This window comes from Trachurus japonicus, chromosome 7 (genome assembly GCF_045865225.1).
Source record: "Trachurus japonicus isolate A0001 chromosome 7, Traja_1.0".
Classification (NCBI taxonomy): domain Eukaryota; kingdom Metazoa; phylum Chordata; class Actinopteri; order Carangiformes; family Carangidae; genus Trachurus; species Trachurus japonicus.
The window spans coordinates 6,716,080-6,730,787 of NC_140913.1; the positions used below are offsets into that span (position 1 = coordinate 6,716,080).

At 43.1% G+C, this 14,708-nt stretch overlaps 1 protein-coding gene across 2 annotated transcripts; it reads right to left on the reverse strand.

Annotated features, from left to right (window-relative positions):
* Positions 1–1,608: 1,608 nt before the first annotated feature.
* renbp (renin binding protein) lies at positions 1,609–13,710 on the reverse strand. Of its 2 annotated transcripts, XM_085780981.1 has the most exons (11): positions 13,571–13,710; positions 11,462–11,567; positions 11,252–11,327; positions 11,044–11,119; positions 9,158–9,336; positions 6,906–7,133; positions 5,774–5,855; positions 5,465–5,640; positions 5,003–5,134; positions 2,807–2,894; positions 1,609–2,247 (listed from the first exon to the last, which is right to left on the reverse strand). In XM_085780981.1, the coding sequence occupies exons 2-11, from the start codon at positions 11,560–11,562 to the stop codon at positions 2,174–2,176; spliced, it is 1,212 nt and encodes a 403-aa protein (XP_085637107.1). In that variant the 5' UTR covers positions 11,563–11,567; positions 13,571–13,710; the 3' UTR covers positions 1,609–2,173. The 2 variants fall into 2 exon arrangements, with proteins under 2 accessions (XP_085637107.1, XP_085637106.1); XM_085780980.1 differs by lacking the exon at positions 13,571–13,710 and having other exon boundaries at positions 1,932–2,247; positions 11,462–11,585.
* Positions 13,711–14,708: the final 998 nt, after the last annotated feature.

Genomic DNA, 14,708 nt, shown 5'->3' on the forward strand with positions numbered 1-14,708 from the left:
AGTATTTTTGACCCTACAGGAAATAAAATGTTCATCGCTGCAGAGTCCTGGTTCAGTCCGGTTCATGGTTACTCAGTCCAGGAAGAAGCTGTTTTAACTGGACTGTGGTTTTAGAGAAGATGAGGATGTTTGTTGTGTTTGTGATGCTGCTGTACGGTGACAAAAACTTCCATCTAACTCCATTTAAATAAACTACACACAGACTCTGGCTGGGCCATGTTTGAGAGGAGGTGACCTGATACTGGTCTCCTGCACGGCAGGCGACGACGGGGGTGGAGTGAGTGCACATCTGTTACACTCACCCCCGCAGTGGTGTCGCAGCCGGGTCACGGCACCACTGTAGCCGATGTCATATCTGGCCCTCTGCATTGTGTTCCTCACGGCCTGCCCTGGGTGGGGTTCGAACCCTTGTCTCCTGCACGGCAGGCGACGATGCTCTTCGCCAAGAGGTTGACAACTGCTTGGCAAGTTGGTTAGCACGTCCTTTATGGGTGGAGTGAGTGCACACATCCGTTACATAACCAATAGATACCATATATGTAATGGGTGATCCAGCAGCAGGTGAACCAGCAGCAATTGCAGCACAAAAGACTCGGAACAAATGGAGATAGTTCAACAGTTTACTGAAGCTCTGGCAGACAGGCAAACAGTTCAAGGGCTAGGTCAAGGCAGGGTTCGGTACCAGAGAGACGACAGCACAGGCAAACAATCTGACGAGGAGCAGGCAGCAGGAACAATATAACCAGGCGATCAGTCAGAAACCAGAATTCTTCAAAACCCGAGGACTCTCTGTCCTAGGGTTGGGAGGAGACTGCCTCCTCCTCCGACAGGGAGTCCTCCCACAGGTCCGGTGCGGTGGAAGGGTCGGCAGCAGGCGTCCTACTGCGAGGGCCTCTGCTGATGTTGCCGACGGAGGGCTGGTCTGGATGTTGCTGGTGGAAGTCTTGGATGAGACCCAGGTCCACAATGTGTCGAGCAGGAACCCAGGATCTTTCCTCTGGACCATGATAGCCCTCCCAGTCGACGAGGTACTGGCAGCCTCTTCCACGTCGGCAAGAACGTAGGTGAGTCCCCCATCAATGGGGGTGGAGCGGCAGGCACCAACGGGCTCTCGCTGACCGGCTTGACCCTGGACACATGAAACGTCGGGTGAACCCGCATGGTCACCGAGGGAGCTTGAGCCGGACTGCCACAGGGCTGATGACCTTCTCGATGGCGAAGGGCCTGACAAACTTGGGAGCCAGCTTGTTGGACTCCACACGCAGAGTAAGGCCCACTGGAGAAACCGGATGGTCTCATGGTGGTTACTGGAGATCAGCATGTGGACAGGAGAAGTCTGGTGAGTGACAGTCCCCAGAAGATGGCCATCAAGGGCTTTGGCAGGTATAGGGGTGTTAAGTGGAGCTCTCTCCAGTCCCAGTTGTGTGGCCAAGCTCTCAGCCATAATTTTGGCATCTGCACCTGAGTCTATGAAGGTGGGCAGGGTGTGTGCACCACCAGGCAGGAGGAGCTTGACTTGAAACAGGGGGCGTAAGCTCGAGGAGGAAGACTTTGCTGCCATGTGACTCACCAGACCAGGACTTCCCCATTCACTGGTGAGCCCTGTCTTTTAAAACTTAGGTGTGCATGTAGAAGGCACAATTTGACATGTCTTTTTAATGTTTTACTATGTACGATGAGGGAGGGATAGTGTTTCACCTGGGATGGAACTGATGATTTCCTCTACGGGCTACAAACATGCAGCCAGGTGAAGTGGAAAATACAGGGCAGTCATGTTAGGTGTCCTCTTGTAAACTGTCATTGAGCAGCTCACAAATCCATTACATTTAGAGTAGTAACAATAAAAACAGTAGTAAAGGAAAAAAAAGGGGGGGGTGGAGAAAACATGATCGAGACTGACCCAGAAAGGCATCTTAGATTAATATTGACACAAACTACCACAGGTTCCAGAGGACAGTGTTCATTTTGTTTTACAGCAGCACTATTCTAATATAATATGCTAATGAATGTATGAGTTGCTCAGTGACAGGAATTCTTTCATTAGATTAAAGTAACTTTATTGAAATGTGAAATGCACATGTGAAAATTTGTGCATTTCTTCTTTATAACCTGATAATTGTAGTTTGACTAAATCAAAGTCAGTCCCATTATCATGAAATTCCTGTCAAGATGTTTAGTCCTTGTTTGCCAGCAGGCCGTCCAGGATACGTTCACACATGTACAAGCAGCGAGGCACATGGAAGAACCCTGAAGAAGATGAGAGGAACACAGTTATCTTACTAATCCTGTTAGAGACCGTTGCATGTACGTAAGTTAGAACAGTAAGGAACCGACCAGATCTCTGTGCCCCGATCCTCATCTCTGCTACAGGCTCCAGGTTACTCTAGCTATTAAACTGCAACTTAAAGTCAGGCTGCATTGTGGGTAATGCAGGCACTAAGATTTGTTTCTGTTTTGGTGACTTTGATTTCTATTCTTCTTATTCATAGTGAGTCTAACATTGTTATCTGATCACTTCTGTTGCTCATTTGATGTGCTAGTTAATGGCAGAAAAACGTAAGGACACAGATAAACCAAAGAGTACTGCACTGATTTAGCACTAATACTGCAAGATTCATGATGGAAACCGGGTGCTTTTGTTACCCACAATGCATCCTGACCACCAACACTGTGATTAGAGCTACAGGTGCGTTAAGCTAGTGGTAGCTAATGTAGCCTGGAGCCTGGAGCAGTGATGAGGTGTGCATTCATGACTTACTATATGTTTCATTAAAGTAATTTGACTGTTTTTTCCCCTTTTGCTTACCTTTAAAGGGGCCTCCTTTAAAATCCAGTGCAACTTTCCCTTCTTGTGTCAAATAGCCAAACCACTCGCCACCCTTAGCATCAGGAAACTGCACAAAATCAGACACATATTCACCATTATTAATAAATATAAAACTGAATTATAAATACCAGTGTGCTCATAAACTGCTGTATGTAGAATATGCTGTTTTTTTGTTCTGTCAAAAAATTTTAAATGAGTGGACGGAAAATGTTAATTTAGGCAGGGTAGGCAAAATAAACTGATGCTTCAGCCTACACCTTTTCAGTGAAAGGTTGTGTCATTCACATAAAGAGTACATTATCTTGTAATGATACATTAGGGCTGAAAAGTTCATGAAATATTATCAAACAAGACAACATGTGACTATAAATGGAGAGAGGCCGTGCCCCCACGCATCATCATGACTTGATAACTGATGGTTGGTAATGCTCTACTCTCCCAGAGCATGGATAAACAAATACTACAAGTAAGAACCTGTATCTCAAGGTGTTCATAGGTAATCACTGAGAGTAACCCAATGGGCAGGGCTTGGGCATGTCTGAGAACAGTGACTGTTTTATTGGGAGGAGTCCTAATGACTCATTTCAAGGTTCAGTTTCTGTTTGCATTTATTTGTGGACAAGTTGTGACCTGCACATTCACCACGCTATGAGACGTTACGAGACGGCAAATGCAGGGACTGCTTGCCGAAAAACTGCTCCCGACGGGAACGCGCATCAGCGGTTTTGCATGAATTTACCTCTAAAACAACTCTGTCTCGTAACGTTCTGTTATTATCTCATAGCGTGGTGAATGTGCAGGTCACAACTTGTCCACCAGAGCGTTTTGGAGTTGTTGGATTGCGTATTTGATGATGATGACGGAAACCAAGAAATCCCATTAGCCTCCATAGTGTAGCTCTGAGCAGCTCGTGGCTCTGCTCCGCTGTTTAGCTTGCACCACGAACCTACTCTTAAAGAGGAACTAAACCCCCAAACCACTTTTTTCTGCTGAAAACAAATATAGGTAACACTTTATTTTAAGGGGTCCTTCTTCCTGTGTATCTACCTAATTAATTACAGTGTAATTACCTATGTAACCGTATGTAATAATATGTACTTACATTGTAAATACATAGTGTATTTTAGTGTACTTACAGGTCCTTGTTACACTTGTAATAAGAAATGCCAAAGTGGCCTCTCTCTTTGCACAAGCATTTCTTATTACAAGTGTAACAAGGACCTGTAAGTACACCAAAATACACTATGTATTTACAATGTAAGTACATGTTATTACATACGGTTACATAGGTAATTACACTGTAATTAATTAGGTAGATACACAGGAACAAGGACCCCTTAAAATAAAGTGTTACCCAAATATATTTGGGTATAAGGTAGTGTTGTCAGTTGATTCTGGTCCAACTTTTGACATTTTAGTCAAAATATTTCAATTTGGTGTATTTTGTAGTAAAAAATGTAGAGTGACTGCCCTCTATGGGTTGAAACACGGCTATTACAATCGAATTTTTCTATTGGCTGAGATGGAGGCAGATGACGTTTTGGAGGCAGCTTTCGTCACCGGCCACTAGCTCCCCGGCCAATCAGCACCGGCTGCTGCCTGCCGCTAACGGTTGCTAGGCGCTCTAGCTGCTCTGCTGCGGCTAACGGCTGCTAACAGCTGCCTGAACGGGAGTCGTTAGTGCGGCCGGCGCTAACGAGCCGTTAACGAGCTAACGAGCCGGCGGATCAGCTGTAGATGCTGTGTCACGGCTCTGGCGTCCTCTCCTAGTAGTGTCTGCGCTACTAGTGCTGTTAGAGTAGCTCGTTAGTAGCTCGTTAGCGCTAGCAGAAGTGTTGATGTGTGTTTATTACTTTTTTTTCTCTTTTGTGTGATTTCGCGGGTGTGAATGGGGCGCAGGGGGGAGGGGGGAGGGGGGATCGGAGAGTGCTCAGGAGTCCCGCCCATAATCAAGGCATTTTTTGAATTTCAAGCTTAGAGCACGTCATCCAAAACTGAGGGGTTTAGTTCCCCTTTAAAACGATTATGGCAATGGGTGAATTTGCCAAAATGTTGAAATATCCCTTTAAAATCTCAAAAAAAGAAACCATAAGAATCTTTGCCAAATGTTGAATCAGGCCTGAAAATATAAAATTGAAAATGTACAGCCTTGTCGACGCTACAGTATAAACTCACATGGCTAAAGGTGTATTCATAAACCTCGGAGAATCTGTCGAGCAGCTCTGGTTCCTTGGTTTGACTGTAGGCCATCAGGAAGGCGATGAGAGCCTCACAGTGAGGCCACCACAGCTTCATGTTCCACTCCAACTAGTTGAAATCACAAGCAGTGTCAACAAGTCATTCAATGCATCATAAAAAACTATGTAAACACCAACTACTATTACTAATGCATTTACCAATACTCTCTAAAGGAAAATCTGATCCTGTGTATACAAGGTCAAGGTCAACTTTATTATCCTCAGTGAGGAAATTGATGTGGTCGCACACATTCCATGTCCAACATACACAGAAACACACACACGCTCACATCCACAAAAACTGTCCTACATGATGCAAAAGAAAGAAGGCAATCTAAAAAACAATCAAGTTCAAAAAAAGAGGAGGCCCCTAAGAACAACAAGCACACTAACAGTTTACCTGTGTAGGGCAGTGACCATCCACATCCAGGAAGTAGAAGAGGCCACCGTGCTCTTTATCCCAGCCATGCTGATAAGGCAGCTGCACAAACTTGTTAATGGCAGTTTTCTGGAGCTCCTCGTCCCCCCATTCCGCGCTGTACTGAAGCAGGAACCAGCCTGCTTCCAGGGCATGGCCTGAGTCAGCACGGGTCAGCATGAAAGAGAGGGACAACACTGAGGTGGGCAACTAAGCACAGGACACAGCACTTGGCTGGACATCAGCTTCCCCATGCACTCTCCGTACTGTTTGCCGTGCCCGAGTGTTTACCTGGGTTCTGCAGTCGACCCTGGCAACCTGGCAGCTCTGCTCCATCCAGGGTCACGTTCTCTAAAATAGCTGTGCCGTCTCTCTGTTACACAAGGAGGACAAAGATATTTCAGCATGTTTACTGGTAAAAGCAACAAAGTGCAAAACATACAGTAAAGTATATACACCCGGCCAGTCACTTTAACCCAGTGATTCTCAAAGTGTGGGGCGCTCCCTACTGGTGGGGAATAGCGAAATGACAGGTGGGGTGCGACAAGCTGACTTATACCACTTACTTATGGCCAGCTGTGGGCACTGGTCACATGAATTATTACAATGTTTCCATTTCGTGGTGTCTTTTCTGTTTTCATATAACATTCACTTATATGCGAATCAAGAGTGAGCAAGCTTGGGCACTCGTGCACCCCATTTCACGTTTGTCTACTGGCAAAAACGGAAACGAGTCGGTTAGAAATGAAGAGAGGAAAAACATAGAGAATACAGGCCTACATATTTCCAAAAGACTTTGTCCCGTGAGGGAGGATCAGGCAGTGGCACAAATGTAGTGATGAGGAAACTATCACTGTCAGCTGTCAGCACATCTGTCAGCAGCTCCAGATAGATAGATAGATAGATAGATGCCTTTATTGTCCAAAGGGGAAAGTTTTTCTCAGACACTTCACAAACTTTATATTGGACAAACTAGATGTTCTCCCTTGGCCAAGGTGGGGAATGACTGAAAAAGTTTGAGAACCACTACTTTAAAGGGATAGTTCAAGATTTGGCAAATTGGTCCATTGCCATAATCCCCATAATTTTAGGAGTAGGTTCGTTACCTTTAATTGTCGGTGCAAGCTATTTTTTAGAACAGTGGAGCAGAGCCGTGAGCTGCTCAGAGCTCCACTACAGAGGCTAATGGGATTTCTTGGTTTCCCTCATGAAACTCATCAAATACACAATCCAACAACTCCAAAACACTCTCGTGGACAAGTTGTCCACAAGAGCGTTTTGGAGTTGCGTAGCTCTGAATAGCTCTCAGCTTTGCTCTCCCGTTCTAAAAATAGCTTGCACTGACAATTAAAGGTAACAAACCTACTGCTATGACTATAGGGATTATGGCAATGGGCCAATTTGCCAAAAAATGTATCCATACCTGGACGTGCTGTAGGATCTGCTGTACACACCAGCTGCCCAGCTCTCTGTACTTCTGAACCACCTCCTGACCCCGGCCTTCAGTGAGCTGCTGCACCAGACACAACAGCATCATGGGAACTGCCATGCTGTTGGTGGCGACGTCTCCAGGAAGCTGTGGCCGGCCCAGACCGGATGAGTCCTCGCGAACCCAGTAGATCAACTGCTCCATCATCTGCTCAGCCTCCAGCTGGAAACACAGCAGAGCAGAGGGTCAGCACCAGATATGAAGTGTTGTGGCTCTGATGGAGTTACAGTGTGATGTTTGTCCCAGTGACAAAGCAAAAGTTCACTTTTTTTTTAAAAAAAAAGAAAAAAAAGGGAAGTACGTGTGGCTTCAATATTTGTTTCAGTTTATGCATAATCAGCATTAAACAGTTTTAGTTGCCTTTTACAAATGTTTCATTGAATCTGTCATCACCTTTAATATAACAGCCTGGTTTGGTTCACTGTCCAACATACATCGCAACCCACTTAACAAAATCATAAACATGAGCAGTAAAATAATCGGACTGGCACAGGAACCACTTCACAGCATCTACAGCAGACGGACTAAACAAAAAGGTTTTCAGATAGCTTCAGACACTGCACACACACTACATAATCACTACAGTCTTCTACCCTCAGGCCAGAGATACAGATCCCTTACTTTTAAAACCAAGAGAGCCATGACAAGTTTCATTCCATCATCGATCAGATTATTGAATAGCTGACCTGGCTTGGCTTGGGTGTGTGGGTGTGTGTGTGTGTGTGTGTGTGCGTGTTTGTGCCTCCTCTCTTTTTAACATTGACTTTGTATTTCTAATAGGGCTGTCAAACGATTATTTTTTTTAATCGCGATTAATCGCATTTTTTCCATAGTTAACTCGCGATTAAAGCAGATATCAGTGGCACGGCCGTTTCGGCTAATGCTGTGTTCAAGGCAGGCTTTTGAAACCGTAAGTTACAGCTTCAAGTCACAACTACGACTTGGTAGCGTTCCAGGTAACCCGTAGCTCGTGTTTTTACCGTCCTGTTGTCTGTGAAAGTTCCCTATAACGGCCACTCGTAACTTCCGACCCGTGAACTCGTACCAGATCGAACTGGTATGACTTCACAGGAAGGAAAAACACAAAGTACGAGTTTCCTTGAACGCACCATGAGTTAGCAGCCCCCGCCCTTGTCAGGCATCAATTGGTCCTCGTGCTACGTCACCACATTCACGCGCATCCCTTGGCTGCACACACAGCCCTTCATGCCGTTCTCTCCCCTCATTGGATAACACTTGTATCCCACAAGGAAAATTTTCTCCTCGGGTTACAGCAGAGCAGAGTGACGGAGAGACTCGTGTTTAGGCTGAAATACTTCATGTAAGTGATTGCTGACGGAAAATAGGACTATTTAGGACTTATATTAACAAAAACATTCCACTGATATCTGCTTTAATCTCTATTAAAAATATTATATATGGCGCTTTGGACTTTCAACACTCCAAAGTGTTATAATCTCTAGACAAACAACTTTTAGACCAGACCTAGCAGGCCTACCTAATCATAACACATGATGCATGAAACTCACACAGAATTGAAATGAATTGCATCCAGTGGAAATTGCCCTTTACTTTGCTACGTCTCTGCCTGGCCATGTGCATTTGTTGACAACAGACGAGGTCAAAAAATCAATACATCGCCACGTGCATTTGTTGACAACAAAGCCGTCAAAAAATCAATGGATGGAGCTGTGGATATATGTTAGACTGTGTATATTTGTGTAGCAACCAACTTGAAGGTGGCTTACCGCCACCTACTGGACTGGAGGTCCCACACTCCAGTCCTCCAGTCCAGCAGACAGAGGACAAAATGGGCCGCGATTAACCGCGATTAAAAAATTTAATCGCGTTAATTTTTTTAATTAATCTCATCGCGATTAATGCGTTAACTCTGACAGCCCTAATTTCTAACTTTTTTTTTTTTCTTAACATGTATGTACTTATCTGTTTATTTATCTTGTCTTAAACCTGCACTGACGCTTTTACACAAATGAAGTTCCTAACGGAAAAATAAAGTTCTTTGAATTGAATTGAATTGAATTGAATTGAAACCAGCACAAATCCAATACATGTAACACCTGTTACAACGGTCCTACTTTTAATCAGCTTATTTCTTTTTTTTTTCTTTGAGCTGGTAAAATGGTGCCAAGTGCAGATACTGTTAAAATAATAATAGCTTTTTATACCTGCATGTCTTTGTCACCGGTGATTCTGCTCAATTCATCCAAGGCCAGGATGTAGAAACACTCACTGAATATCGTCCTCTGAACTTTGACTGCTTTACCATCTCTTGTTAAGCAGAAGGCACATTTCAACTGATCACTGCCGCTGGACACTCGGGCAAACTTCCTGAGGAACGCTCCTCCTGCACACACAAGTCAACATTTTGTCATACAGGACACATGAATCTTTTTACATATATGTTCGTTAGTCTTTCAATGAAGCCACAACTATCTTGTACTCATGATTAAAGGGGACATATTATGTAAATATCACTTTTTGAAGGCTCTTTAAATTTAGGTGTTTGTCTTGCCTTCTGGCCCCAAAATGCGAGAATTGACAAAAAGAATCTGTAATTTGCAGGTTCCCTAGATTTAAATCCATGTGGTTTTATGAGCTGTTCCCTCAGATGTCTTCCAGTTATGTAACTAGTTTTCTAATTTGCATAACCCCGCCCCTACGTGGTACCAGTAGAAGGGTTGGGATGGGCCGAGCAGTTGCTGATTTGCATTTAAAGGGACAGGCACTGAAACCAGCCGTTCTGAACAGGACTGTTTTGAGAGGATGAAAAGAGCTGTGATGTTTGATCCTTGGGGTATTTCGACCAAAGCATATCACAGACATGTATTTAAGACACCTGGGAACTATTTTAAATTGTGGAAAGCAGGCATAATATGTCTCCTTTAAAAGAACCTCTGTTCCTACTGTCATTGGCCTTCCACTGTTAAAGGTAAAGTTTAATCATTCCTCTTCTTTCTTTTATTTCTTATAAAAGGTGACATTTTGCAGGTCTATAGTTTCCATTCAGGAAGGTTTCAGTGCCTTGTAGACAGATAATTAGCAGCGAGCACAGAGCAAACATGACTGTCATTAGTCACTTGTGTCTACAGCGGATAGACCCTGGTGATGGGTCTGCAATCATTTACCTGTGGATGTGTGGAATTTTCCACCTTAACAGCATGATGAATTAAGGCCTTAGAACCAAAGAGATCATTTGTGTCTCTGGTCTGGTCAAAAACAGCTTAATAGAGATGGTGAATGTGACACCTGCTAAAAAAAACGGTAACACTGCCAGTGCTTTTAGCTCAAGCACCATGTGCTGTGTACTGTGCAGCCTCATGGAGCTGACTACAACACCTGTTGTTTGGCGCTGACACACTGTTCTGATCCAGTTTGTGGTCACGCTAGAGGTGCGAGTCAGTCACACACATGCATGGAGTTACATGATATTGCTCTATTTCCACTTTCAGATCAGGTCATGAGAAGTTTAGTTCTACTTTCAACATTATTGAAAACTCTTGCTGCCTCTGCCATCTCATAAACCTTAATAATACTATACTACTAATATAATCATTATTGTAAAAATAAAAGTACTGAATTGATTTGCACTAAATGTTGGGAAGGGTGTGTGGGGAGCAAAGGATGAAAGGCAGAGCATTCTTTTTTTTTTTTTAAATTACTTACTATAATGAGTAGGATTGTGTGGCCTTACAGGAGGAATAAGTTACTCATTATTACTATTACTATTAATGTCTGTGTAACCTGCATAATGCTCTGCTGTCTTTGCTATTGTTTATGGCCTTAGCCCCTCCCAAATAATGTTTCAAAACACAAAGTGTAATTATGTAAGAAAAAAAAAAAGGTAAATATGTAGGCCTAATATTAGATTAAATCAGGTCCATTTGAGTCGTCTGTCTCAAGTTTGATTAGTCTTTGTCGAGCACGTCCTCAAACTTGATTTATGACTGAAAACCTAGTGCAACATCACATAGACCAACATTTCATTGACATGAGAGAATCAAACTAAAGTGACTGATACAAATCTGAACCTTGGCTTCACATTTCTACACACCAGCTTTCGCTGCCTCGAGGATTTCTGGCCTGCGGTATCGATCCACGGTCCGGTAGAGGCGACAGTACATCCACACCTGTAGCCGAAAACAAGACAATTTACTCACATAAAACCTGATGACCACATACATTACACTGCCAGCACCAGGACCAGGACCAGGACCAGGACCAGGACCAGGACCAGGACCAGGACCAGGACCAGGACGTACCTGCCGACCCTGCAGCCAGACATACTTCAGCTCATCATAAACTGTCCCGTCTCTCCCAATACAGGTGAAGAAGCCTCTGAAACAGGAAGCAAGGACTCATGTTCATCAGAATGATGAGGATTACATGGTTACATGCAAGGTGATCGTACATAATACAGATCAAATACAATATTTTCATTTCAAATACACAACTACAGTAAACTACAGTACCCATGTACGGTGTCGTGAGAGTATTTGAGCCAGAAGTCCACAACGTTATCCAGCTCTGTACGAATCCGCTCTCGACTCTGCTCCAGCTTCACCACAGACATCGTTCCTGTCAGAAAACACCATGGACCAATATTATCAATCACTTTTGATAATTTATTATAAAGTCAAAACTGAAATATTGACACAAGTATTTAGTCTGCTTTCTGGAACACTTCAAATTGACCATGGTTGAGATGTTTCTACATTTCACTGTCCACTGTGCTGAATTCAGCTGACTGGATGTGAAATAGAAAGGCCCACAGCTGTCTATAGAGGTCTCTCTGCTGACAGTGCAGATCAGAGCAAAACACATGAGGAGGAAGGAACTGCCCACAGAGCTCAGAGACAGGATTGTGTTGAAGCTACTAAAAACAATTTCTCCTGCACTGAATGTTCCCGAGAGCCCAGGACTCCGAGCTGGACCCAGACTGACTGAGCGATCATGGAGGAGAGGAGAGGTGACCAAGAAGCCGGTCACTCGTCTGGCCGAGCACCAGGATAACGCTGCCCTATGAAACTAGGGGACTCTGAACATTTTCTAAATGCACTGCAACATGGACAAACTAGTTGCCTGGTGAATTTGTGAATTAACTCAACTAGAGAATTAACTAGGTTTTCACAGATTTTAAAGGCAAAAACACAGTTTTTTCATGCACTGGTCAATTTTGAGATTTTGGGCTATTTTTCTTCCTTAACATGTATTCTTTCAGAAAAGTCGAAAGAAATGGTAGAAAATCCACATTAAAGTGGTTATTTTACTTCATTTTGTCTCTTTTGTTAGTAGATTTCTCCTAAATTCACCAAAAGTTAACAGCTACTGTGACATGTGCTGTGCCTGTTGTCTGACCCATGTCATGTCAGGTATCATTGTAAAGCTCTCTCTCTCCTGAACAATTATGTAGGCTCCAACAATTGTCATTTCCTCCGTATCCACAACCAGTCGTAAAAGTACGATTAACATGAACAATCTACTACAAGTCTTTAGAGGCCGTTTTCTCAAAATGAGTTTTTCCTCAGACTCTGAGCCTGAAATCTCAGCACTTACAGACACCAAACCTTCCAGTTTCATTCCTGTCTATATTCTGAAGGTTTTTACAGAGGGATTTGTTGATATGTCATTCAAAGGCTGATGTATACAACATTTTACTCCTAAAAACATGGCAAAATTAGATTTTTTTTTAGGGCTGTTGACAGTATTTTCTCATTTACAGAATGAATAAAAGAGATATCCAAAATCCCCTCTGTAAAAACCTCTGACTCTATGTCAACAAAATAAAACAAGAATTTTGAGAGGGGCTCCATTGTTCAGATTTCGGTTCTGGAAATCAATTATCCTACAAGTTTGTAGGTCAATTTATTATATGCAGCTATTTTAAGCAAAATAAATAAATAAAATAAAATAAAATAACACAGACTGTTATCATAATGTCTAGTAGGCTATGCTGATTCTGCAGCCACTGCTCAACCAGCTCCACAGCATGCAGACACAAACCTGGCCAAAACTAAAACATGGTTGTTTTGCAACTGTAACTTTAGGCTATCCTCAGAATATAAAACAATATCATTTCTTAAATAAAACAGCTGACAGTGAGTTTTGTGCATCAACCAGGTGAGACTTTGAGCTCCTCGGTTACAATTTGACAGTAAAAGCTGCTGCATGTGGTGCGTTTGAGTCCTGCACTTCAGTACAACTGTAGCCTACTTGAATATACTTTGGCGTGCTCTGAATATTATTACTGGAGTAAGAACAGAGTTCTTCCTCTCGCAGCTGTTAAATTAATAACAGACAAATATGTGTTTGTGTCGCAGTAACCGTGAACACACACCACACACTGCCGCGTCTTCCATCAAAAATCAATAATCAGGTGCCAGACAGACGGAGATAGTTACAGTATGTCAACAGAAAGTCCCTGCAGAGATCGGTGGAGGATTCTTCGTCGGTTTTTGTTAAAAAGTGAGAATAACATGAACATCCTGCTGTGAGTCACACAGCAGCACCGACAGCAGCACCGACAGCAGCGTCTCCTCTCCGTCACGTCTCAGCAGTGAAAGCCTCTATCATCGTCTTACCTCCGGACCCAGGTGAAGCTCTGACAGCAGCAGTCCGTGTTGAGGCTGCGGTGGCCGGGGATCATGTGACTGCAGAGCTCCGAGGTTCCAGTTTGACTGGTGCTCATGTTGTCTGCTGATCCTGGTTTCCACTTCCTGTTTTCACTCTCTGCCACCCGCAGATTCGTCACTTTATTTACTTTGTATGTGACCAGACACCGTGGAAAAAACACAACCATCATCAGTTAATATATAAGTTATTCTACATGCTTGTGTGTAAAATACAAATCCTCCACATTAGGCTACTACCTTATTAGGTTCAGGTGTTCAGGTGTTCTGCGTCACCTACAAACACTGGCTCAGTGTGGCCATGTTGGCTCCTTAAACACATTTTCCACAAACAGACAACACAGAAAAAACATCAATGCTAGGCTTTTACTGTATAACTGTAAATGAAAAATAAGTAGCCTATTGCATTACAATTTGATTAAACTTTTTTTTTATTAAACTTTTTTTTTTGTAAAATTATATTGTTTATTTTAATGGCTCTCTTATTTTTCCACATCTTAATGTGGTGACATCTCTCAGAGGAAGTGTTGACTACAACCTCAGCAGCAGACACAGACGGGAAAACCAGTTTCTTTCTTTCTTTCTTTCTTTCTTTCTTTCTTTCTTTCTTTCTTTCTTTCTTTCAATAACTGATTACACATATCAGGCATCTTCAGGAACAAGAAGACAGAAAGTTAAATATAACTTACAATTTGTTCAGCTCAATAAAAAAGGAAACATAAAAAATAATTAAATAGCTCATCGCAAATTTAGTTGCACAGTGAAACAATATTTTTGATAGCTTTTTTTGTCATTCATACTTGATAGAGACACAGTCCACAATCTAAAGACATGAGTGTGAGGTTAAACTGTGAAGCTGCCTGTACAGTAGGTGTGAATGTGGGTGTGTGAAGTTGTCTGTCTCTACATGTCAGCCCTGTGATAGACCAGTGTATCCTGTCCTCACCCTGTGTCAGCTGGGATTGGCTACAGCCCTTCTGAAAGAGGAAAAGCTACTGGTGGCTCACAAGCAGTGCTGTAATGTTGTGATGTTGACTCGGGGGGGAAATCCTCTGTTACACATTTTTCTCCCAAGGTCATAGTGCGAAAT

Bases quoted from the DNA above. Each gene is read 5' to 3' on its own strand.
- renbp (XM_085780981.1), bottom strand. From the start codon at position 11,562: ATGTCTGTGGTGAAGCTGGAGCAGAGTCGAGAGCGGATTCGTACAGAG. The intron at 9,337-11,043 runs GTGTGTAGAAAT...TTGTGTGTGCAG, and splicing joins CCTCGAGGCAGCGAAAGCTG to GAGGAGCGTTCCTCAGGAAG. The intron at 7,134-9,157 runs GTATAAAAAGCT...CTGTGTTTCCAG, and splicing joins CCGGTGACAAAGACATGCAG to CTGGAGGCTGAGCAGATGAT.